The sequence below is a fragment of the Natator depressus genome, chromosome 7, assembly GCF_965152275.1.
Source record: "Natator depressus isolate rNatDep1 chromosome 7, rNatDep2.hap1, whole genome shotgun sequence".
NCBI lineage: Eukaryota > Metazoa > Chordata > Testudines > Cheloniidae > Natator > Natator depressus.
The window spans coordinates 71856759-71882921 of record NC_134240.1 but is presented as its reverse complement, the minus strand read 5'-3'; the positions used below and the strand labels follow the sequence as shown (position 1 = coordinate 71882921).

Here is a 26163-nt window from a genome sequence, read left to right as displayed (position 1 = left end):
AATAAATTTGTTAGTCTCTAATGTGCCACAAGTACTCCTTTTCTTTTTGCGGATACAGACTAACACAGCTGCTACTCTGAAAGCTAAGTCTTCTGTTTCTCAACGCAGCCACTACGGGTCCCAGCACCGCAGACCAGTGGAATCACTGGCACCGGCAGTCGCCTGGCCACCCCAGTGGCAGGACCCAGTTCAATGGCCCTTTTGGACCCCTTGGGCCTACCACCAGGGTCAGGGCTCCAGGCCAGCATCGGTGGCATCTGCACCCTGTGCCGGCCCCTCAGCATCGTCACTGACTCACTACACAACCAGGGCTCCTGAGGACCCCGTACAAGACAGGGACTCTGCCTCTGTCTGCTCTAGCACAGTGCCCAGTCCAGCACCATCAGTGACACTAGAGCCACCTCCAGTCACGGTAGGCTCCAAGGTACCTGACCGACCTCCAGAGAGCCGGAAGGGCAGGAAGACCCTGTCCCACGGGCCTCCTCCTCTTCCTCACCAGACAAGGCAGTGGCGGGCACCACCACCCTGACAGCGATGGACACCAAGAGTCACCAGGACTTCCTTAGGAAGGTGGCCCTAAATCTTAATATCCAGGCAGAGGAGGTCATGGAGGAGTCCGACCTGATGGTGGATATCCTTACCCCTGAGGGTCCTTTTAGGGTGGCCTTGCCCCTCATAAGGACGATCCAAAACACCACTAAGGTGCTTTGGCAGATTCTGGCCTCTATACCACTGCTAAAGGGGTGGAAAGATGATATTTTGTGCCGCAGAAAGGGTATGAACGCCTTTTCACCCACCCCCAACCGGGGACTCTGGTGGTCGATGCGGCAAACCACAAAGAGCGGCAAGGACAGCTGGGTCCTACGCCTAAGTCATGGGATGCTAAGAAGCTGGACCTTTTCGGCCAAATTGTCTTCTCGACTGGGGGCCTCCAGCTTCGAGTGACTAACCAGTAAGCAGTACTCAGCTGCTATGCTTTCAACTCTTGGAGCTCATTGGCAAAGTTCCAGCAGTTACTCCCGGCTGACTCACGTAAGGAGTTTAGCACGCTCCTCGAGGAGAGCAGGGTGGCCTCTAGAACCTCCCTCCAGGCCGCGCTGGAGGCGGCGGACTTGGCGGCTTGGACAATGGCCACTGCCATCAGAATGAGGCGCAGTGCATGGCTCCAGGTCTCGGGGTTACCACCTGCGGTCCAGAATACTATACAGGACCTTCCCTTTGACACTGCGGGCCTGTTCGCCCAAAATACGGACTTTCACCTGCATAGCCTTAAGGATTCGTGGGCGACTTTGAAGTCTTTGGGGATCCACACCCCAGCACCTCTTTCCCCAGAATGGGGAAGAGATGGCCAGCCCTCTGTGGAGATAGAGGTGGTTAGGGACTATTTAGAAAAGCTGGACGTGCACAAGTCCATGGGGCCGGACGAGTTACATCCGAGAGTGCTGAAGGAATTGGCGGCTGTGATTGCAGAGCCCTTGGCCATTATCTTTGAAAACTCGTGGCGAACGGGGGAAGTCCCGGATGACTGGAAAAAGGCTAATGTAGTGCCAATCTTTAAAAAAGGGAAGGAGGAGGATCCTGGGAACTACAGGCCAGTCAGCCTCACCTCAGTCCCTGGAAAAATCATGGAGCAGGTCCTCAAAGAATCAATCCTGAAGCACTTACATGAGAGGAAAGTGATCAGGAACAGTCAGCATGGATTCACCAAGGGAAGGTCATGCCTGACTAATCTAATCGCCTTTTATGATGAGATTACTGGTTCTGTGGATGAAGGGAAAGCAGTGGATGTATTGTTTCTTGACTTTAGCAAAGCTTTTGACACGGTCTCCCACAGTATTCTTGTCAGCAAGTTAAGGAAGTATGGGCTAGATGAATGCACTATAAGGTGGGTAGAAAGCTGGCTAGATTGTCGGGCTCAACGGGTAGTGATCAATGGCTCCATGTCTAGTTGGCAGCCGGTGTCAAGTGGAGTGCCCCAGGGGTCGGTCCTGGGGCCGGTTTTGTTCAATATCTTCATAAATGATCTGGAGGATGGTGTGGATTGCACTCTCAGCAAATTTGCAGATGATACTAAACTGGGAGGAGTGGTAGATACGCTGGAGGGGAGGGATAGGATACAGAAGGACCTAGACAAATTGGAGGATTGGGCCAAAAGAAATCTGATGAGGTTTGATGAGTATATAAATATTGCTTGGGCACGTAGGAATGGAATCAGGAAGGCTAAATCACACCTGGAGTTGCAGCTAGCGAGGGATGTTAAGAGTAACAAGAAGGGTTTCTTCAGGTATGTTGGCAATAAGAAGAAAGCCAAGGAAAGTGTGGGCCCCTTACTAAATGAGGGAGGCAACCTAGTGACAGAGGATGTGGAAAAAGCTAACGTACTCAATGCTCTTTTTGCCTCTGTCTTCACGAACAAGGTCAGCTCCCAGACTACTGCACTGGGCAGCACAACACGGGGAGGAGGTGGCCAGCCCTCTGTGAAGGAAGAAGTGGTTCGGGACTATTTAGAAAAACTGGACGTGCACAAGTCCATGGGGCCGGATGCGTTGCATCCGAGAGTGCTAAAGGAACTGGCGGATGTGATTGCAGTGCCATTGGCCCTTATCTTTGAAAACTCATGGCGATCGGGGGAAGTCCCGGAAGATTGGAAAAAGGCTAATGTAGTGCCCATCTTTAAAAAAGGGAAGAAGGATGATCCTGGGAACTACAGGCCGGTCAGCCTCACCTCAGTCCCCGGAAAAATCATGGAGCATGTCCTCAAGCAATCAATTCTGAAGCACTTAGACGAAAGGAAAGTGATCAGGAACAGTCAGCATGGATTCACCAAGGGAAAGTCATGCCTGACTAATCTAATTGCCTTCTGTGATGAGATAACTGGTTCTGCGGATGAAGGGAAAGCAGTGGACGTGTTATTCCTTGACTTTAGCAAAGCTTTTGACACGGTCTCCCACAGTATTCTTGTCAGCAAGTTAAAGAAGTATGGGCTGGATGAATGCACTATAAGGTGGGTAGAAAGTTGGCTAGATTGTCGGGCTCAACAGGTAGTGATCAATGGCTCCATGTCTAGTTGGCAGCCGGTATCTAGCGGAGTGCCCCAAGGGTCGGTGCTGGGGACGGTTTTGTTCAATATCTTCATTAATGATCTGGAGGATGGTGTGGATTGCACCCTCAGCAAGTTTGCGGATGACACTAAACTGGGAGGAGTGGTAGATACGCTGGAGGGTAGGGATAGGATACAGAGGGACCTAGACAAATTGGCGGATTGGGCCAAAAGAAATCTGATGAGGTTCAACAAGGACAAGTGCAGAGTCCTGCACTTAGGACGGAAGAATCCAATGCACCGCTACAGACTAGGGACCGAATGGCTAGGCAGCAGTTCTGCAGAGAAGGACCTAGGGGTGACAGTGGACGAGAAGCTGGATATGAGTCAACAGTGTGCCCTTGTTGCCAAGAAGGCCAATGGCATTTTGGGATGTATAAGTAGGGGCATAGCGAGCAGATCGAGGGACGTGATCGTTCCCCTCTATTCGACACTGGTGAGGCCTCATCTGGAGTACTGTGTCCAGTTTTGGGCCCCACACTGCAAGAAGGATGTGGATAAATTGGAGAGAGTCCAGCGAAGGGCAACAAAAATGATTAGGGGTCTAGAGCACATGACTTATGAGGAGAGGCTGAGGGAGCTGGGATTGTTTAGTCTGCAGAAGAGAAGAATGAGGGGGGATTTGATAGCTGCTTTCAACTACCTGAAAGGGGGTTCCAAAGAGGATGGCTCTAGACTGTTCTCAATGGTAGCAGATGACAGAACGAGGAGTAATGGTCTCAAGTTGCAATGGGGGAGGTTTAGATTGGATATTAGGAAAAACTTTTTCACTAAGAGGGTGGTAAAACACTGGAATGCGTTACCTAGGGAGGTGGTAGAATCTCCTTCCTTTGAGGTTTTTAAGGTCAGGCTTGACAAAGCCCTGGCTGGGATGATTTAACTGGGAATTGGTCCTGCTTCGAGCAGGGGGTTGGACTAGATGACCTTCTGGGGTCCCTTCCAACCCTGATATTCTATGATATCTATGATACCTCAAAGATAGCCTTTTAAGCCTCAGCCCCCATCCCACATCTACACTGGGCCTCTAGGCGAGACTCGTCAAGGAGATGGGGCAGAAGTAATAGGAGGCGCCCATCACGGTCCTCCTCAGGCCAAGGCCAGAGTTCAGCCAAACAGCCCCCTGGCCCGAAGCCAAACTTTTGAAGATGCCCCCGAGGACGAAGCATTGGTTTCAGGCTCGGATCTTCTCCCCTCCTTCCCCCTTGGTGAATTGACTATCCCGCTTCTACCCTGCTTGGTCCCAGATCATGTCAGATCATTGGGTGCTCAGCACGATAGGAGCGGGATATTCTGTCCAATTCTGTTCCCTCCACCGTCCCCGTCCCTCTTCAGGGACCCTTCTCACGAGCAACTCCTCTTGCAGGAGGTGCAATTGCTCCTTGCTCTAGGGGAGGTTCCTCAGGAGTTATGGGGCAAAGGGTTCTACTCCTGCTATTTCCTCATCTCCAAGGCCAAAGGTGAGCTCCAGCCTATCCTGGACCTGCGAGATCTCAACACATTCTTAAGGAAGGTGAAGTTTCGCATGATCTCCCTGGCCACCATCATTCCTTCCCTGGATCCGGGGGACTGGTATGCCGCCCTCGACTTGAAAGATGCGTACTTCCATATATCTATGGCCCAGAGACAATTCCTGAGATTCGTGGTCAGTGGCCAGCGCTATCAGTTCAGGGTGCTCCCGTTTGGGCTCTCGGCGGCCCCCCGGGAATTCACCAAGTTATGGCGGTCGTGACAGCCTTCCTCCGCAAATGTCAGGTGCAAGTATTCCTGTACCTAGACGACTGGCTTATCAAGGCCAAGTCCCAAGCACGGGCCGCAGAGCATTGTCCCTGGCCTGGGCCACATTCCACAGGCTGGGCCTCATATTGAATGTGCCCAAATCCACACTGGCCTTGACGCAGAGAATAGAATTCATAGGGGCTCTCTTGGACTCCACGCAGGCCAGGGCATTCCTGCCAGAGCTGCTCTTCCAAGCACTCACAGACATTGTCAAGAACCTTTGCCAGTTTCCCACAACCATGGCCAGAAATTGCATGAAACTACTGGGGCATATGGCAGCCCGCACATACATGGTCCATCACACTAGGTTACGCCTTTTGCTCCTCCAGGCATGATTGGCGCGGGTGCACAGGCCAGGCAGGGACCCACTGGGCACGATAGTTACCCTTCCCCCTTGAATCCTCGAGTCTCTCCACTGGTGGCTGCAACCACAAGTTGTTTGTCCAGGAGTACCCTTTGCCAAACGCCATTCTACATTATCCCTAGTCACAGACACCTCGGTTGGGGAGAGCACCTGGGCAATATCAGGACCCAAGGCCTATGGTCCCACACAGAACTGTCGCTGCATATGAATGTAAGGGAGCTGAGGGCGGTTTGTCTGGCATGCCAAGTGTTCCAGGCACACCTGCAGGGCACATGTGTGTTGGTGCTGAGGGACAATAGTGGAGCAATGTTCTATATAAACAAACAGGGTGGTGCTTGCTCCTCTCCCCTGTGCCAGGAAGCCCTCAAGATGTGGGATTTTGCATTGCCCACTCGATACACATAGAGGCGTCGCACCTTCCGGGGGTGCAAAACGAGCTAGCTGACTGCCTCAGCCGCCCGTTTCACGGCCACGAATGGTCTCTCAGGCTGGAGATTGCGCACTGGTTTTTCCAGAAGTGGGGCTCTCCCCACATAGATCTATTCGCAATGCAGAGCAACAGGAAGTGCCAGCGGTTCTGCTCCTTCCTGAACCACAGCCCAGGCCCCATCGTGGACACCTTTCGCCTGTCATGGATGGGTCGCCTACTGTATGTGTTTCCTCCCTTCCCTCTCATACACAGAGTCCTCCTCAAGACTCGCCGGGACAGGGCTTCCTTGATCCTCATAGCACCAGCGTGGCCCTGCCAGCACTGGTTCACCATGCTCTTGAACCTCTCAGTGGACAGACCAGTGGCGCTTCCTGCCTGTTCAACAGTAATCACACAGGACCACGGCCATCTGCAACACCTCACTCTGGAGTCCCTCCACCTCATGGTGTGGAAAATCCATGGCTGAACCCTCTTGAGCTTCAGTGTTCGGACCCAGCGAGGGAGGTCCTGCTGGGAAGTAGGAAACCCTCCACTGGTACCACGTACATGGCAAAGTGGAAGTGTTTTTCCATTTGGTCTCGGCAAAGGGAACCAAACTGCAGCACGGGTTAGCAATATCCTCTCTCAGGGTACACCTTGCTGCCATCTTGGCCTTTCACCCAGGGGCAGCAGGTGGGTCATTGTTCTTTATTGCAGTCGCAGAAAGGATGAGAGGGCTCCTGATCTCATCCCAGCACATTTCATCATGGATTACATCCTGTATCAGGACTTGCTATGACCTGGCTAAAATTCCAGCCCCTCCGCTTACGGCGCACTACACCAGAGCGCAGGCGTCGTCCGCAGCATTCCTGGCGCAGGTCCTTATCCAGGACATTTGGAAGTAATAATGTGGTCTTCCATCCACACCTTCATGTCACAATACGCCATTACCCAGCAGACGAGGGATGATGCAGCCTTTGGCAGAGCAGTCCTGCACTTAACAACCAGGTGAACTCCAACCCCTCTCCCCGGGAGAACTGCTTAGAAGTCACCTATTGGAATGCATATGAGCAATCACTCAAAGAAGAAAAAATGGTTACCTACCTGTCTTAACTGTTCTTCGAGATGTGTTGCTCATGTCCATTCCAAATCCTGCCCACCTCCCCTCTGTTGGAGTATGCCGGCAAGGAGGAACAGACCAGGCGGCGGGTCAACAGGGACCTCTATACACTGCCATAAAGGTGCCACTGTAGGGGTCTCCACAGCTGACCTGATGGGTACCGCTAGGGGAAAAACCTTCTGACGATTGTGAACGCGGCACGCACACCACCTGTTGGAATTGACATGAGCAACACATCTCAAAGAACAACAGTTACGAGAGGTAGGTAACTGCTTTTTCTTTTTTCACATCCCACACCAAACTCCCTGGTAGTGGATACTGTTAATGAAAGGGGCAAACAATCATACGTCATTAGCAAAATACGACCACACAAATTATGGCACACTATCAGATTTTATTGAATTTCTCCCTGGTGGGGGGGAGGGGGGGAAGCAATTTGGAGCACTCATTTCTGAGGGCCAGCTGATCACCAGGATGGCACCGCAAGCTGCCCTAGGCTCTGCAGATAGAGCAGTACGATCCGCAGCCACCACGATGGTAATGAGAAGGGCATCCTAGTTGCATCTCTCTGGCTTCCCCAAAGAAGTGTAAGCAACAGTGGAGGACCTGCCATTCAAGGGTGACTCCGAAGTCCCTGGGTATCTATACTCCTAGGACAAAGAGAAGACAAGAAAGGTGGTATAACCCACAGAACTTCCGGTCCACTCAATTTGCACAGACAGACAGGCAATACGAGCCACAAGCCCAGAAACAATGGCCCCCAAGGAGACTATAACCATCAGATCAGTCTACCACATCTCATCGACACTGGTCGAGGGCCCAAGACCCCCACAGCTTTCAACACTGGAAACTCCTACCATCTCCCAGCCATTTGGAAATGGTTTAACTCCCTATTCTTCTTTGAGTGATAGTTCATGTCCATTCCAAGCAGGTGTGTGCGTGCCGCGTGCACGCCAGCCAGAAGATTTTTCCCCTAGCAGTGTCTGTAGGGTCGGCCTGGGCACCCCCATGAGTGGCACCTTCACGGCACCCAATATCAGGCCCCGCCAACCCCCAACCCCCTCAGTTCCTTCTTACCGCCCGTGACAGCCAGCTGGAACTTTGCTCGCTCTTACAGCAAGCGCCTTAGCAGTGTCTGTCTTCTTACTATACATAGTTCAATAGTTATTCTCTATACTTATACTTTTTCATATAGTTAGTAGTGGTTTGTTAGATAGTTCGTTTCTGTTTCGGGGGTATGTCCGGGTCTCCGGGGTTTAAACTCTGTGAGTCCTGTGAAAAGTTTATGCCCAAGAGTGATCCTCACTTGTCTTGTCTGCAGTGCCTTTGTGAGACTCACCAAAAGGACAAGTGCCGCATTTGCAAGGGTTTCCGCCCAAGAACCCTTAAGGACAGAGAGCAGAGACTAAAACTCCTGCTCATGGAGGCGGCTCTGAGACCGCATTCCTACCCGGGACCCAACGACCGGCTCCGAGCACGTTCTCTTTGGTGCGCAGCGCTCCAGTGCCAACGGTGCGTGAAACGGGCCCGGCTAAGGACTCTAAAGCCCACCGGCACCGCCGCTACTCAGGCCATAGGGCGTCGGCCTCAGCTCGGCACTGTTCTTCATCTCCAGTGCTGGTAAAGAAGAAGAGGTCAGTGAAGGGACCGATCACCCCCCCTTGAAACCACAGTCCTCCGATAGGGAGCGGAGGCTGCACTCACTGGACGTGCGTAGGGCCTTAGCCTTCTACATAGAGAGAACTAAGTCATTCTGGAAGTCGGTCCAACTCTTTGTAGCCGTGGCAGACAGAACGAAGGGCCTCCCGGTATCCTCTCAACGCATATCGTCATGGATAACATACTGCATTAGGGAGTGCTATACTGTGGCAAAGGATAACCGCTCCGCGGATAATCGCTCACTCTACCAGGCCCAGGCCTCCTCTGCGGCGTTCCTGGCACAAGTACCTATTCAGGAAATTTGCAGGGCAGCCACATGGTCCTCGATGCATACATTTACGTTGCACTATGCAATTACACAACAGTCCAGGGATGATGCGGCTTTTGGGCGAGCTGTGCTCTTTTCTGTGGATAACTCTGACCCCACCTCCTGAGCTCTAGCTTGTGAATCACCTGCTTGGAATGGACATGAACAATCACTCGAAGAAAAAATGGTTACTCGCTTTCTCATAACTGTTCTTCGAGATGTGGTGGTCATGTCCATTCCAATACGCACCCTCCTACCCCTCTGTCGGAATAGTTGGCAAGAAGGAACTGAGGGGGTGGGGGGTCAGCGGGGCCCGATATTGGGCGCTATGAAGGCCCCACTCCAGGGGGCGCCCAGGCCGACCCTACGGACGCTGCTAGGGGAAAAATCTTCTGACTGGCGTGCACGCAGTGTGCGCACACCTGCTTGGAATGGACATGAACAACACCTCTCAAAGAACAACAGTTACGAGAAAGTGAGTAACCGTTTTTTACCCAGTCTGGCAATCTATCACTACAGACAGATGGGTGCTGGAGATAATTGAAGTTGGATACTCCATACCCACCCACTCTTCCCGTCCCCCTTCCCTCTCACGAAGATCTGTTGCATCAGGAGGTAACCCAGCTTATCTGGCTAGGAGCAGTGTAACTGGTACCAACAAAATACAAAGAGATGGGTTTCTGCTCTAATTACTATCTCTCACACACAAAAAACCATAGGAGGATGAAGACCCATTCTCGATCTCGGATGGCTCAACAAATTTGTCAGAATCAACACTTCAAGATGGTGACGCTGGCCACCATTATCCCAGCGTAGAAAGAGGGCCTGGCTCTTGACCCTCGACGTCCAAGAAGCATACTTTCACATAATGATTCACCCATGACATCAGAGGTTTCTCTGATTCACTCTCAGACCAGATCACTTCCAGTACAAGGTCCTGTCCTTTGGTCTTCCCATTGCTCCCCGAGTCTTCTCAAAGGTACTCACGGTAGTTGCTGCGCACCTCTGCAAGAGAGGAATCGTGATATTTCCATATCTGGATGATTGCCTACTATAAGAAGTGAATTGACCAGCATCAATGGAGGCTACCCAACAACGAGTAGGCCTCTTTATGCAATTAGGTCTCCAAAAAAAAAAAAAAGTCCACCCTCACACCAGTACCGGAACTGGAATTCATCGGGGCTTACCTCAGTACTCCCGAGGCAACACATCTTTACCAAGGCAACACTTCCTAACTCGAATGAATCTGATTGCCACATCACTCAACAGCTTCCAGGAAACAGCCAGGACTTGTTTGCAATTACTGGGTCACGTGGCCGCATCGACCTTCGTCGCTCAACACACGAGGTTACATATGCGAACCCTACAAGCTTAGCTCCGTACAACTTGTTGCCCACCAAGGCACAGTATAAACAAACAATGCCAAGCAAAGTAAATGACTCTGTCTTGGTGGATGCAACCGCACAACGTATGCCTGAGAGTGCCTTTCACCCAAGCCCCTTCTACATTGACTGTTACAATGGATACGTCCCTCATAGGTTGGGGAGCACATCTGAACTCACATTCTGCTCAGGATTGTTGGTCCCCAACAGAAGCTTGGCGTCACATAAATCTGCTAGAACTCAGAGGTGTTCGCAATGCATGTACCACCTTCCTACTCATGATCAGAAACAAGACCATACAAATTCTCATGGACAATTTGTCATGAGTGTTCTACATAGACAAGGGGGGGTTCACGTTCACACTCCCTGTGTGCAGAGGCCATGCGACTTTGGCACTGGTGCATCCAGGACAACATCCATATTATAGCAGCGTACCGGCCCAGAAGTCAAAACACTACGGCAGATGCACTCAGCAAGAACTTTTCTCAGGACCACGAGTGGGAACTCGACACCAGGGTTCTCCACAACATAGTCAAACAATGGGGATTCCCCACAATAGACCTCTTTGCAATGGAGCACAGCACTAAATGCCCATTGTTTTGCTCCAGGGCAGGCATGGGCCATCGCTCCTTGGGAGACGCGTTTCTTATCAAATGGAGGAGCTCCCCACCTATATTCCTCCTTCCCCCATTCCCTTTATGGCACTAGTGCCTCACAAGATCAAAGCAGACAAGGCCACTGTAATACTGATACCCCCTGCATGGCCTCATCAAACATCGTTCTCTACATTCTCAGATTGTCAGTGTGCAGACCTCTAACCCTTCCTCTCCTACCTCGTCTCCTGTCCCAGGACTCAGGACAAACTCTGCATTTGAACCTGGAGACACTCAGTCTCAAAGTGTGATTGCTCCATGGCTCCAGGGACCTGAAATGAAATGCTCCAAAGAAGTACAGAACATTTTATTAAATAGTCGCTGACCGACTACCCACCACACATACCTACACAAATCGAGACACTTTGATTCCTGGTGTCACACAAAGCAGACCACATCGGTATCTGCCCCCTTACCTTTGATTCTGGATTACCTGCTTGAACTTAAGAGATCAGACCTATCTATTAGCTCAATCAGGGTACATCTCTCAGTCATAGCAGCTTTCCACCATAAGATACCACCAAACGTTTTCTGAAAGGCCTCAACACTTCCACGTCGCCATGGGACCTCAACTTAGTTCTCCAAAACATCAGCAGATACCCAATTCAAGCCACTTGCTCACTTCTCCACCTGTCAATGAAGGTGGCCTTTCTAGTCGCCATTACATCTGCATGACGAGTGGGGGAACTAGGGGCACTCATGGCTGATCCATCCTACACAGCATTTCCAAAGACAAAATCACTCTCAGACCGCATCCCAAGTTCTTACCTAAGGTTGCCTCCTCATTCCACCTCAACCGACCCATCTGCTTATCAGCGTTCTATCCTAAGCCACATAAGGATAGGCGAGAATCCACACTTCACACCCTCAATGTTCGCAGGGCCCTGGCTTTTTACACAGATCGAACAAGGTCATTCTGTAAATCCCCGAAATTATTCGTTTGTCATGGAATGATCAAAAGGAGATGCCATATCCAAACAGAGGCTCTCCAAATGGATTTCATAATGCATCAAACTGTTACCAGCCACAGAACTTGCAACCCCCTATAGGGATTTGCATGCGTTTCACCAGGGCAATGTCGAGTTGAATAGCTTTTCTGAACAGTGTTCCCACTGTGGACCTATGTAGACCTGTGACATGGGCCTCTCCCCATACATTTATGCAGCACTACGCATTAGAGCAGCATGTAACATTTGATGCATTATTTGGACTCACCGAATTGTCCTCTGCCACGACGTCAACTCCAAAGCCCCTCCCTTCCACTGGAGGGTACTGCTCTGAAGTTACCTAAAGTGGAGCACGCACAGGGACATCACTTGAAGGAGAGGGTTACTCACTTTGTGCAGTAACTGAGGTTCTTCGAGATGTGTGTCCCCATGGGTGCTCCACTACCCTCCCTCTGCCCCTCTACTTCAGAGTTTCACACTCATGCTCTGCAGTAGACAAGGAACAGAGGGGAGGTTGGTCTCACAGCGTCAATTAGCTGCTTGATGCAGCGCAAGACAGGGACTGCGCATGTGCGACCCAACCAGGCACTGCTATCACAAATCTCCGATTACAAGCACAGGGGCACTCAAACACTTAAAATGCAGCACCGGCTGGGGGACACATCTCGAAGAACCTCAGTTATTGCACAAGGTGAGTAACCCTCTCATCCTAATTTAGATTGCATCTTCTTGGGACAGTGATCTATCTTTATATGTTCAGTGAAGTACACTTCTTAGATGTGGTAAACTAGGTGAAATAGGAAGATTACAGGCAGTCTCAGAATAAAGTGGAAGATATGCATGTATGAACTCATCTGTTGTAGGGAGTAGCTCTATAGTATGTAATAGGGCCAAACATTCAGTGGGACTACAGGTAATTAAGTCAGCATTCAGTCCTAAATGACCACCATCAACTATAAATTTTCAGCAAGTGATATTATGTACAATTCTGTGTTAACATAAGAACATAAGAATAGCCATACTGGGTCAGACTAAAGGTCCATCCAGCCCAGTATCCTGTCTACCAACAGTGGCCAATGCCAGGTGCCCCAGAGGGAGTGAACCTAACAGGTAATGATCTAGTGTTCTCTCTCCTGCCATCCATCTCCACCCTCTGACAAACGGGCTAGGGACACCATTCCTTACCCATCCATCTAATAGCCATTAATGTTACCTTTAGTTTTCAACCACTGATGAGTTTAAGTTGCTGACAAGAGAATTTTGTGTTGTTTTATGCTTCTTCAGTTAGTTACGAGTTTAGATAGCAGATCTAAGGATTTAGTTTGTTCATGCATATATAACGCTGATCTTTCACACACATTTCAGGTATTGTTGAAGAGTACCAGCTGCCATATTATGACATGGTGCCGAATGATCCATCTTATGAAGATATGAGAGAGGTGGTGTGCGTCAAGCGCCTACGCCCAGTGGTATCTAACAGATGGAATAGCGATGAAGTAAGTACGTCGAAAGGGAGAAATGGATGGAGTTCAGCTTTAACCCCAATATATAATAAGGGTATTTTAGTCTTTCCCAAAAGTTTTCTGAAACTGAAGTAGAGTAGGCAACAAAATTAGACATTCTAATGTTTTGAGATATCTCTGACCACAATAAAAATACTAATGTGTGAGAACAACTAGTAGAGCTTTTACCTGCCTGATCTTTTTATATACCCATCTGGATGGGAAGGAGAAATACCTCACCAGCAACCAACTGCATGGTCACATTCTCACCCCAAACCAGTCTAGAGCTAGGCCTTAGTATTTTCTTGTGTTTCTGAATGGAGCTACAATTTAACATGACATTGTAATGCAATTTATCACACTCAACCTCAGATATCTTTTTCTGTCATACTGGGTATATCAGACATTTTCAACACTGGAATATGAGGTGATACTAATGTGTTTGTAGACCTGAGGAGAGGATGGTGTAGATCATTAGCGGCCCCATTACTTTTTCATGGAGAGATCTCATTGGTAGTACTGCACAGTTCTTGAGGCCCTGGTTTACACTGGTGGAGGGAATCGATCTAAGTTACGCAACTTCAGCTACATGAATGACATAGCTGAAGTCGACGTACTTAGATCGACTTACCATGGTGTCTTCACCATGGTGAGTCGACTGCTGCTGCTCCCCCGTCGACTCTGCCTGTGCCTCTCACGGCGTTGGAGTACAGGAGTCAACGGGAGAGTGCTCGGGTGTCAATTTACCGCATCTAGACTAGACACGATAAATCGATCCCCGTTGGATCGATCGCTGCCCGCTGATCCGGCGGGTAGGGAAAACATACCCCAGGTGTCCTCTGCATGTTCCCACTAATTGGATGCACTGACCGTTCAGCCTGACCAATAGAACTCGAGCTAGAAGTGTTTGTTAGCATGCTCATGTGCCTCCCTCATCTCTCAGCGGGGTCAGGGTTGGGGCTGCTGGCCCGCCCCATGTGGCAAGGGGTCAGGGTTGGGGCTGCCGTCCTGCCCCACAGGGTCAGGGGTCCTGCATATGCAGCAAACAATGATAAATAAGTTGAGAACCACTGAGGTAGATCTATATACAGCTCTGATTTCTTATATATTCTATCTTCTTATTAGGGCTGTCAAGCAATTAAAAAAAGTCATCATGATTAATCACACGATTAAAAAAATTAAGTGCCATTAATCGTGCTGTTAATAATAGAATACCATTTATTTAAATATTTTTGGATGTTTTCTACATTTTCAAATATATCGATTTCCATTACAGCACGGAATACAAAGTGTACAGTGCAAACTTAATATTTATTTTTTATTATAAATGTTTACACTGTAAAAACAAAAGAAATAGTATTTTTCAATTCACCTAATACAAGTACTGTAGTGCAATCTCTTTATCATGAAAGTTAAACTTACAAATGTAGAATTATGTACAAAAAAAACGTGCATTCAAAAACAAAACAGTGTAAAACTTTAGAGCCTACACATCCACTCAGTTCTACTTCTTGTTCAGCCAATCGCTTAGACAAACAAGTTTGTTTACATTTGCAGAAGGTAATGCTGCCTGCTTCTTGTTTACAATGTCACCTGAAAGTGAGAACGGGTATTTGCATGGTACTGTTGTAGCCGGCGTCGCAAGATATTTACATGCCAGATGCGCTAAAGATTCATATATCCCTTGATGCTTCAGTCACCATTCCAGAGGACATGCGTCCATGCTGATGGCGGGTTCTGCTCGATAACAGTCCGAAGCAGTGCAGACCAATGCATTTTCATTTTCATCATCTGAGTCAGATGCCACCAACAGAAGGTTGATTTTCTTTTTTGGTGGTTCAGGTTCTGTAGTTTCCGCATCGGAGTGTTGCTCTTTTACGACTTCTGAAAGCATGCTCCACACCTCGTCCCTCTCAGATTTTGGAAGACACTTCAGATTCTTAAACCTTGACTTGAGTGCTGTAGCTATCTAGAAATTTCACATTGGTATCTTCTTTGCATTTTGTCAAATTTGCTGTGAAAGTGTTCTTAAAACGAACAACACGTGCTGGGCCATCATCTGAAACTGCTATAATATGAAATATATGGGAGAATGCGGGTAGAACAGAACAGGAGACATACAATTCTCCCCCCAGAAGTTCAGTCACAAATTTACTTAACGCATTATTTTTTAACGACCGTCTTCAGCATGGAAGCATGTCCTCTGGAACAATGGCTGACGCATGACAAGGCATATGAATCTTTAGCGCATCTGGCACGTAAATATCTTGCTACGCCAGCTACAACAGTGCCATGAGAACACCTGTTCTCACTTTCAGGTGTCATAATTAAGAAGTGGGCAGCATTATCTCCCGCAAATGTAAAGAACGTTGTTTGTCTTAGCAATTGGCTGAAAAAGAAGTAGGAGTCGGTGGACTTGCAGGCTCTAAAGTTTTACATTGTTTTTGAGTGCCGTTATGTAACAAAAAAACTACATTTGTAAGTTACACTATCATGATAAAGCGATTGCACTACAGTACTTGTGTGAGGTGAATTGAAAAATGCTATTTCTTTTGTTTATCCTTTTTACAGTGCAAATATTTGTAATAAAAAATAATATAAAGTGAGCATTACCCTTTGTATTCTGTGTTGTAATTGAAATGGATATATTTGAAAATGTAGAAAAACATCCAAAATATTTAATAAATTTCAGTTGATATTCTATTGTTTAACAGCACGATAAATCAAAAATGTTTTAATCGCAATTTTTTTTTTAATCGCATGAATTAACTGCGATTAATCAACAGCCCTACTTATTATTACTTATTATATCTTAAAAGAGTTGGTCTCTGTCACCAGTCAAGGTTCATCTTGCAGCAATTTCAGTTTACTATGTCCCTGTGGATAGTAAATTAGTTTTTACTCATGATGTGAAGATTCTTGAAAGGTCTTAATAATCTATATCCACCAGTTAGATATCCTATACCATCTTTGAATTTAAACATAGTGATTACACAGTTAATGAAACGTTCATTTGAACTGTGAGAATCTGTACACTGTTCTCTTTATCTATTAAGACAGTCATCTTGATAGCTGTCTCTTCTGCAAGGCGCATAAGTGAATTACAAGTGATAATGCGTACCCACCATTTACTGTCTTTGATAAGGATAAAGGAATTCTCTGTACACACCCAAGATTCTTATATTTTACTATAAATCTGTTACCAGCTTTTTTCCCCGAACCTCACACTCAAGATGAGGAGGCTGGATTTCATGTGCTAGAAGTTAAAAGGGCTTTAGTTTTAATTTAATTAGAACGAAGGATTTTCAACAATCTCCCAATTTCTTTATTTCTTATGAAAAGAGGAATAACGGGAGAGTGGTCACTGAACAAACTCTTTCAAGATGAGTTAGGCCAGGGGTCCCCAATGCGGTGCCCGTGGGCGCAATGGCACCCGCCGGGGCAGTTGTGTACACCCGCAGGACACCGCGCTGCCAAAATGCTGCCACCGAGCACTGTCGCCGGAGAACTACCTGCCGAAATGCCGCCGAGAAGCATTGCCGTTTCTCAGTGGCATTTAGGTGGCGACGCTTCTTGCTGCTGCCACTTCTCGGCGGCATTTCGGTGGTGGGGTGTCTGGTGCCTGCCACAGTCTTCTGGGAATAGGAATATGCTATTCCCATAGAAAGGTTGGGGACCACTGCATTAGGCTATGTATTGACGTTTATAAGCTGATGAATTCCTGTCTTCCTGAAGGAATTAGAGCTCGTTCTACTAGATCAGAAGCAGTTTCTGTGGTATTCGCTAGACATATTCCTTTAATAGAATTATAAAGAGTAACAATGTGGCGTACAATCCACACTTTTACTAGGAACTACTCATTATAGATTTAAAACCTAGATCAGATGCAAAATTTGGCAATGCAATTCTCGTTTTACTGGGATTCCATGTTCCCACCATCCTGGGTCAGGGTTACCACAGTTAGACTGTCCTGTAGGTGGGAATATGCAGATAGTCGAAGAAGAAAAGAAGGTTACTTACTTGTAACTGGAGTTGTTCGACATGGACTCTCCATATTCACACAGTCTGCACACCTTTCCTCTCTGCCTTGGAGTCCTACTCTCAGAGGACCTGAGGTCCTGGGAGAAGGACCTCAGGGAGCTGGCCACCATACCCGTTTTATATCCTTGCCATGGAAGGTTTAATGTTCACTGGTGGGAGCGCTGAGGGAGAGGCATGAGCGCTCCAGAGAACACTGCTGGCTAGCGTTCTACCGTTCAGGCTGTGCTGGTTGGAGCATCCCATGAGTAGGAATATGCATAGTCCATCTCAAAGAACACCAGATACAAGTAAGTAACCTTCATTTTCCTTTTTACTCAGAGAGATCTCAAATAGAGTATTATTTGGTTTTGCATTGTTCCTGTTTTCATTGTGTATCTGAGATCATTAGGAGAATTAGTTTCAGAGTAGCAGTCATGTTAGTCTGTATCCGCAAAAAGAAAAGGAGTACTTGTGGCACCTTAGAGACTAACAAATTTTTTTGAGTATAAACTTTCGTGATGTTTGACTATGTAGACTCCCTCCTCAGGCCCTAGTCTACCAGCACTCCTAGCTATCTTTGAGACACCACTGATTTCCTGAGGAAACTACAATCCATCGGTGATCTTCCTGAAAACACCACCCTAGCCACTATGTATGTAGAAGCCCTCTTCACCAACATTCCACACACAGATGGACTACAAGTCATCAGGAACAGTATCCCCAATAATGTCACGGCAAACCTGGTGGCTGAACTTTGTGACTTTGTCCTCACCGATAACTATTTCGCATTTGGGGACAATGTATACCTTCAAATCAGCAGCACTGCTATGGGTACCCGCAGGGCCCCACAGTATGCCAACATTTTTATGGCTGACTTAGAACAATGCTTCCTCAGCTCTCGTCCACTAACGCCCCGACTCTACTTGCGCTACATTGATGACATCTGCATCATCTGGGGCCATGGAAAAGAAGCCCTTGAGGAATTCCACCATCAACCTCAGCCTGGACCAGTCCACACAAGAGATCCACTTCCTGGACACTACGGTGCTAATAAGCGATGGTCACATAAACACCATCCTATACCAGAAACCTACTGACCGCTATACTTACCTACATGTCTCCAGCTTTCATCCAGACCACACCACATGATCCATTGTCTACAGCCAAGCTCTACGATACAACTGCATTTGCTCCAACCCCTCAGACAGAGACAAACACCTACAAGATCTCTATCAAGCATTTTTACAACTATAATACCCACCTGCTGAAGTGAAGAAACAGATTGACAGAGCCAGAAGAGTACCCAGAAGTTACCTACTACAGGACAGGCCCAACAAGGAAAATAACAGAACGCCACTAGCCATCACCTTCAGCCCCCAGCTAAAACTTCTCCAGCGCATCATCAAGGATCTACAACCTATCCTGAAGGACGACCCATCACTCTCACAGATCTTGGGAGACAGGCCAGTCCTTGCTTACAGACAGCCCCCCAACCTGAAGGAAATACTCACAGCAACCACACACCACACAACAGAACCACTCACCCAGGAACCTATCCTTGCAACAAAGCCCGTTGCCAACTGTGTCCACATATCTATTCAGGGGACACCATCATAGGGCCTAATCACATCAGCCACACTATCAGAGGCTCGTTCACCTGCACATCTATCAATGTGATATATGCCATCATGTGCCAGCAATGCTCCTCTGCAATGTACATTGGCCAAACCGGACAGTCTCTACGTAAAAGAATAAATGAACACAAATCAGACGTCAAGAATTATTCAAAAAAAGTCGGAGAACACTTCAGTCTCTCTGGTCACCCGATTACAGACCTAAAAGTTGCAATTCTTCAACAAAAAAACTTCAAAAACAGACTCCAACGAGAGACTGCTGAATTGGAATTCATTTGCAAACTGGACACCATTACATTAGGCTTGAATAAAGACTGGGAGCAGATGTGTCATTACACAAAGTAAAACTATTTCCCCATGTTTATTTCCCCCCCCCCACCCCCCACCCTGTTCCTCACACATTCTTGTCAACTGCTGGAAATGGCCCACCTTGATTATCACTACAGAAGGGTTTTTTTCTCTCCTACTGGTAATAGCTCACCTTACCTGATCACTCCCTGATCACTCACGTTACAGTGTGTATGGTAACACCCATTGTTTCATGTTCTCTGTGTATATAAAATCTCCCCACTGTATTTTCACTGCATGCATCCGATGAAGTGAGCTGTAGCTCATGAAAGCATATGCTCAAATAAATTTGTTAGTCTCTAAGGTGCCACAAGTACTCCTTTTCTTTTTAGGAGAATTAGTGATATTCTAGGGTCAGTATCCCAGAAGAAGGTGAAATAATAATGGGATTAAAATGCCCATTTATTAAGGGTCACAGTAGCTCATGCTACATAATTTCCAATGTTTAGTATGAAGGTAGTGCTAGTTCAGATATGCTGCTATATATTGAAGCCCTGAACACTGGCAGGCAAGCCACGTGGGACTAAAGCCCCGAGACCACCCCTCCCTGCTGGGCAGAAGCCAGAGGAGATGGAGGGGGGACGCACATGGGCTTACGAGCCCCCCCCCCCCCCCCCCCCGATTTTTGCCATGATTTGCTGGCCCCGCTTGGGCATATGGTGTCATCGGGTCCCCTCTCTGCACGGCAGCTGCTGGAGCTGGAGGCATGGGGAGAGGCAGTGACAAACAGCTGGGAGCTGCAGAGAGAGCTGCGGCTTTTTCTGCTGCCTCTCCTCGTGGAGCTAAAGCAGCGGCCCTTTCCTACAGCTCCCAGCTGTTTGTTGTTGCCTCTCCACATGGAGCTAGCACCTGGGATCTGCTGGAATGTGCCACTGAAGGTAGGAGGGAGGGCATGCCGCATGACTCAAGCTGTTGGGAGCAGGGGAACCTTTATTGTGAACCACCACCACCACCACCACCCCCCCCCAATACTCTCAGCAGGCACCAGTCATTTCTGGCAGAAGCCCCTAGCCCTACCACGCTGCTGCAGTGCAGAAGTCCTTCACACACACCCCTCCAGTTTTGGTGGGCTCCTTCAGCCACACTTTAACTGTAAAAGAGCCGCATGCAGCTCACGAGGCGCAGTTTGGCCATCCCTGTTACATTAACATTAATAATTAATTTGTGTTCAAAATTCTGCATTTATTTTCAATGTGCTTGAAATTGAGTAAACCTTTTAAGGTAGGGTTCCAAAGACTGTTGGCAGTCTTCAAATGTTTACTATTTGAAGACTGTCACACATTTTCCCAAATTTGTGTGAATTACCTTACACTGTGATCAAGATTAGAAAATGCATATATTTTATTGTCAATTCAGCATTACTATGTAATAAACATTCTCCCAAGAGGTGCAAGGTTTTTTATCATTTTATGTAATTATGGATTAAACCGGAATATTTGGTCTTTAAATGGATATTATTGAGGTTGGTAGATAAGTAATATAATCTACCTGCTTCAAATAACAGCAATATGCATGCTATATTACTACTTTTCCCACCCTGTTAGAGATTGTTCATTTCTTTTGGAAATGCCCTAATTTCTCCCAGTTCACTTGTCACCCAATCAGACCTTTTGTCATGCCAACCTTCCCTCTGGTGAGAAACATCGGATATACCGTATGACACCTCATTACTCTGTTATAGGATGTTAGCCTGACCCACTGAAACTTTGTAGTCCTCTTCCATTTTTGAATTCAGGCAGTAAATTGAAATGTAAAAGAATCCTGAGCTCTTACAAAACAAAAGAAAGAGCACCAGTTTGTTGTTGCGTTGTAACTAAGGCACACTTTCTAAATCAGATCAGTGTTGGAGATACCAATGTTACTTTATTCAGGTGAAATAATTGACAAAGGATATTGTAAATAAAATCAACAGAATATTGAAAAAAAATTAAGCTTTTTGGCCTACGTGCTTCACCAGTGTCCTCCTTAAAACTTGTACCATTTCAACTGTCAGTCATTATTGTTTACAATCGTATCCTTTTGTTTTTTAATTTTCAGTGTTTAAGAGCAGTGTTGAAGTTAATGTCTGAATGCTGGGCCCACAATCCTGCCTCTAGACTTACAGCTTTGAGGATCAAGAAGACACTTGCCAAGATGGTTGAATCACAAGATGTAAAGATTTGACAGAATAATATAGTACTGAGGAGCAGAGTTGGACTCCTAGAACTTTTCACCCTGATAAGGGTGGGAACTAAGTGGGAAGAAGAAGCAACTGAGATTCAGTCCACTTCCTCATCTTACTTTTACAGGCTGCTAATATTAAATCTTTCAGTACTTTGTAGAATATAATGCTGAAAGTCTCTGTACATTACATGCTACATATATGGACAGCCTTGTTTTAAATATGCGTATCATTTTTGTTTTAAGCTGCATTGAGACTTCAGTCACACTTAGTGAGTCTCCAGTGAAACTCTGGGTACTAAATTGCATGTTCAGAGTACAGTGCTTTCTGTGAAAGCCTTAAGAAGCTAAATGGATTCAACAGAGATGGAGAAATATAAGCTTTTTGCCTTCTACCTGATAAAAACCTAGTTGGTTCATACCAAGTCTTTTTGAAATAGCCTGTAGGTTAGGAATCTGTTTGAGATACTACTCAGTTTAACAGTTCCTATGCCTTTTATGGGTCTTTTATGTGTGTGCCAGGATTCTTTGACTGCCATTGGGATAGATCTTTAAATTCACAGACTTATGGTCAGGGCCCCGTATGTTCCCTGATTCCACAGTTACAGGATTTGCCACAGAATTCATCCCTCGACACAGAATTGTGCTCCAGAATCTCAATTTTCATGTTGAAATAATTACATTTCTGTGCTGTTTTGGTTGCAAAGAGAACCTCAGAAATGTGAACAGTGTAAACCAATATCCATCTGAGGGCTTGTCTACACAGTGCAGCAATGCATACACTAGAGGGGTGTGATTTCTAAAGTATACTGACTGATCCATGTAGACCCTGCTGGCACACACTATAAGTTCCCCTAGGGTGCTTCATATACATGCTGCTTGTTAACATGCACTAGGAAACTTTTTAGTGCATGCCAGCGGGGTTGTTGCAGGCCAGTAAGTGTGCAGCACATAAGGGCACTTCATAGAAATCGCACTTCTCTAGTGTGCATTGCCTTGCTGTGGAGACAAGCCCTGAGTCTGCAAAGAGCCTGAAACAGTGACTGAGGTGTGATCTGCCTCAGTCATCTCACTTGGGGCCCAGTATGCTCCATGATTGTGTGGTTGTGGAATTTGGCTTTTTTCAAGGTACCACAGAAGTCAGCATTTTTGTTGTAGACTGCACCATTTTGCAGCAGCCAGACCTTTGGCTTTCTGTTTTGCCTCTCTGCCCTGCTGGGACCTGTCTGCAGCTGCTTCATGCTTTGCGTCTTTCCCCATGAGAGGGAATTAAATGGATTGCATTGCATGCTCCTTTCACTATTCTATAGAACCAGACAGGAGGGGAGGTCTGAGAGCCAGAGGTGGAGTCCAGTTTGCAGATAGGGCCCACTCACAGAAGTGCAGGCTGGGCAGCTAGGAAACTGAGAGAATACAGTGTCATCCAAGACCTGGGGAACTGAGATGAACCGCTGAAGCTGACTGACATGCATGAGGCAGGCAAAGGAGATTCTGAGCTAGATTACCTTAACAGCATAGTTACTGCTGAAGATCTTAGAGCTGGGCCATCTAGAGGACACAATGAAAAAACATAATCAAATACTGTCATTCCTGAAAATCGTCACTGACAAATGGTAAATCAGTGAGTATTTTCAACTGAATCGGATGTGTGTTGTTGGGTATGGGAGAAATGGGATTGAAAGGTGTTTTAATGGAGGTACAATAAATTAACATTGCTGCAGGATTTGGTCAAGGGTTTCTGTATAATACGCAGTGCTGTGCATATGATTCTGTACTGCAGCGACTGGCTAGTTATATGAAAGCCATTTGGCTTGCACAGGAAATCAAATTTCTGCTCTTTTTTTTTGTTGATCAAGACAGGTTTGTATAAGAGGCCAAAAAAACTAAAATGGTTAGTGTAAAATTGGGCCATTAGTTATATACCATTAATTTTGTCACTATCAGTTTGAAGTCAGAAAAAGCAACATAACTCAAGTTTAAACTCCAATGCTGTGAATCTTGCTGAAGATTAAAAACACAATATTGGAACAGTTCAGTTAAACCTAATTTAAGTGCCTCTAACCTTGTACTGTAACCTTGTTCTAGATAATTTTAAAAAGGGAAGGTATTTATATAGTGTGTAATGTGCTCTATTTTAAAACACCTGGTCATAGGTAAATGTGCACACACATGCTATAGCTCAGATTTGGAGGGGGAAAAATTTTGGAAAAATGTTGACATTCATCAGACGTAGTGATTTCATCTTAAGATTTTTGATAAATTATCTGTCGTCTTAAAATGGGTACATGGAGACTGCTTTGAAATTGTGTTAAAATGTCCTTTGAAAATACAATAGAAAATGTAACTTAATGAAGTTCCAATATGCATTTGTGAACAACTGCAAATAACTATCTAACACTGGGTTTTTTCACTTCTGTTCATAGTTTGCAAAAAGTAAGTGGTCAGGCAAAAGACTGCAGAATTTTTTATTTTCTGTTGTGATGTACAGACGTTATTTAACAATGCTACATATTTTATAGAAAACTAGTTATTTCAAGGGACATTTCTTTTTTAAAATAAAGTCATTACTTTTGTTCATTAAAGCCTTTAAGTATTAATATGTATTCTGGTTGAACAATTCATGGGTGTGTCAAGTATAATTTTAACTTATTTGAAGACAGCAGTAGACAATAGTGTGCCACAATTCTTATGAAAAAAAAGGGGGCTTTAAAAATTTTTTCCGTCCATTGTCAAGAAAGATATAAGATGAGGCTGAAGTTGTTAAGCATGTCTTTGTGCATTAGTTTGCACAGTACTCCTGGGGGAGTTCTGTGCCAAAAAATTAAAAATTCTGCACACACTATTTTAAAACTCTGCAAAATTCTGCATATTTTATTTGTTAATATAACGCAATATAATCACGCTGGTTTCAATTATTTTGGTAATTTATTTAAACTACAATACAATGGATGGAGAATGGGAGTGGGAAGCATTGGAGGAAATCCCCAGGCCCACAATGTCTAGTAGCAATGTAGCTAGTATTGACCCTTTACTTCTAATTATTAACAAATATATGCAGCCATATGCTCAGTGTTACATCACAGGCAACTGAAAAGAAAGTGAGGGCTCAAACTCACAATTTATATTGGCTACTGACCATCTCCAGGAAGGTCAGTAGAAACAGTTCATGGAGCCCATTTTGATAGGAAAATTTTTCAGTCAAAAAACGTAGACCAGTTCTAATCACTAAAGCACCATAAGCATATATAAGGCCATACTGTCCTTTACAATAAGGCTTCTTTACACCACTTTGGGAATATAAAGGAGCCTTAAATTTTTTACACCTGTTTTATACTCCTGGGGAATTTACAAAGAACAATGGGAACAATTCACTAAGCAGGCAGGCTGCTACTTTCTACTCTGCCTGTGGAACAGAGCCTGCCCCACACCTGTCTTCTCAGAAATACCCCAAAGCCCTGCCCCTTCACACTGAGCATTCCGCAATAGTGAGCGAGAGGGACAGAGTGTATCTTTCTCTCTCACACATGACTGCCCAGCCATCCCACCCCAGCTGTGATTTACATCTCTACCGGCTGCTCCGGGCACTCAAACTAGCCTGCCTGCACTTCTGGGGAGGGGCGTGTGACTGCTCTTGTGGCTTCCCTTTACTTCCCCATCAGAAATCATTTTTCTGTAGGGAAGCAAAGAAATCTGCGGGGGCCATGAATTCTGCGCATGCGCAGTGACGTAGAATTCCCCCAAAAGTAGCACAGGTAGTTGGAAAATATTTGGCATGAGTAATAAAATCAATAATTTAGAATAAGTTGCTTCCACCCACCCACCGACCTGGGTTTTTAACAATAAAAAGGGAAATGTTTATGCACATGTCCCATAAGCTTGCTCTTTCAGAACTTGGAGTTTTTTTAACTTAATCCAATAAAGTGCCATGTGAATTATACATCTTTATTAGCTACAATTTATTTGCTGACATTTAATCTTGACATGATTTTTCTGAAGTCTTTAAGGAAAACAGTTGGTGGTAGTCTAAATAAAGCAACAGAAATGTAAAAATGAAACACCATTTTTAATTATTCATTGATTTCCCTCCCATCCCAAATATTTATTGCTTAAGTTTTTGCAAGGCAAAATGTTGGTGATACTGAGGGTATGTCTACATTGCAATTAGACACCTGTGGCTGGCCCATGCCAGATGACTCAGGCTCCCGGGGCTCAGGCTAAAGGGCTGTTTAATTGCACTATAGATGTTTGAGCTCGGGCTGCAGTCTGAGCTCAGGGACCCTCCCACCTTGCAGAGTCCTGGAGCCCAGGTGCCAGCCTGAGCCTGAATGTCTACACTGCAGTTAAACAACCCCTTAGCCTGAGTCAGCTGGCATGGACCAGCCATCGGTTTTTAATTGTAGTTTAGACATACTCTGAGTAAACACCTTAACACTTTAAAAGGCTTTACAGAAAACACTTTTACATAAAGTAAATCCACTGAGCTGGGTTTTCTGTTGGGTTGGGGGGAGGAGGAAGGAAGAGGTGGAGGGGGACTTACACCTAAATTCTAATAAGTGGTTGCCTAGTTGGGCTCCAAAATCTGTTTTAGGCACCTCAATAAATGGCCTTATATTCTCAAATCCTGAGTATACAGTAACTTTCATTGGCTCAATTGAGAGCCAGTAGGTGCTCAGTACTTCTGAAAATTAGTAAATTAAGGCCCTAATTCAGTAAAGCACTTAAGCACGTGCTTAAGTCCTATGTGAAGTAACTTGCAAAATCGGGGCCTAAATATGAGTTTAG

At 46.1% G+C, this 26163-nt stretch overlaps 1 protein-coding gene across 1 annotated transcript in view; it reads left to right on the top strand.

Annotated features, from left to right (window-relative positions):
• BMPR1A (bone morphogenetic protein receptor type 1A) overlaps positions 1–25892 on the top strand; it is a 184591-nt gene extending 158699 nt beyond the window's left edge. The window contains exons 12-13 of the mRNA XM_074958762.1: positions 13083–13213; positions 21259–25892. Coding sequence (XP_074814863.1) covers positions 13083–13213; positions 21259–21384 — 257 coding nt within the window. The 3' untranslated portion in view covers positions 21385–25892. The remainder of the gene's footprint in view (positions 1–13082; positions 13214–21258) is intronic.
• The last annotated feature ends 271 nt before the right edge of the window (positions 25893–26163 follow it).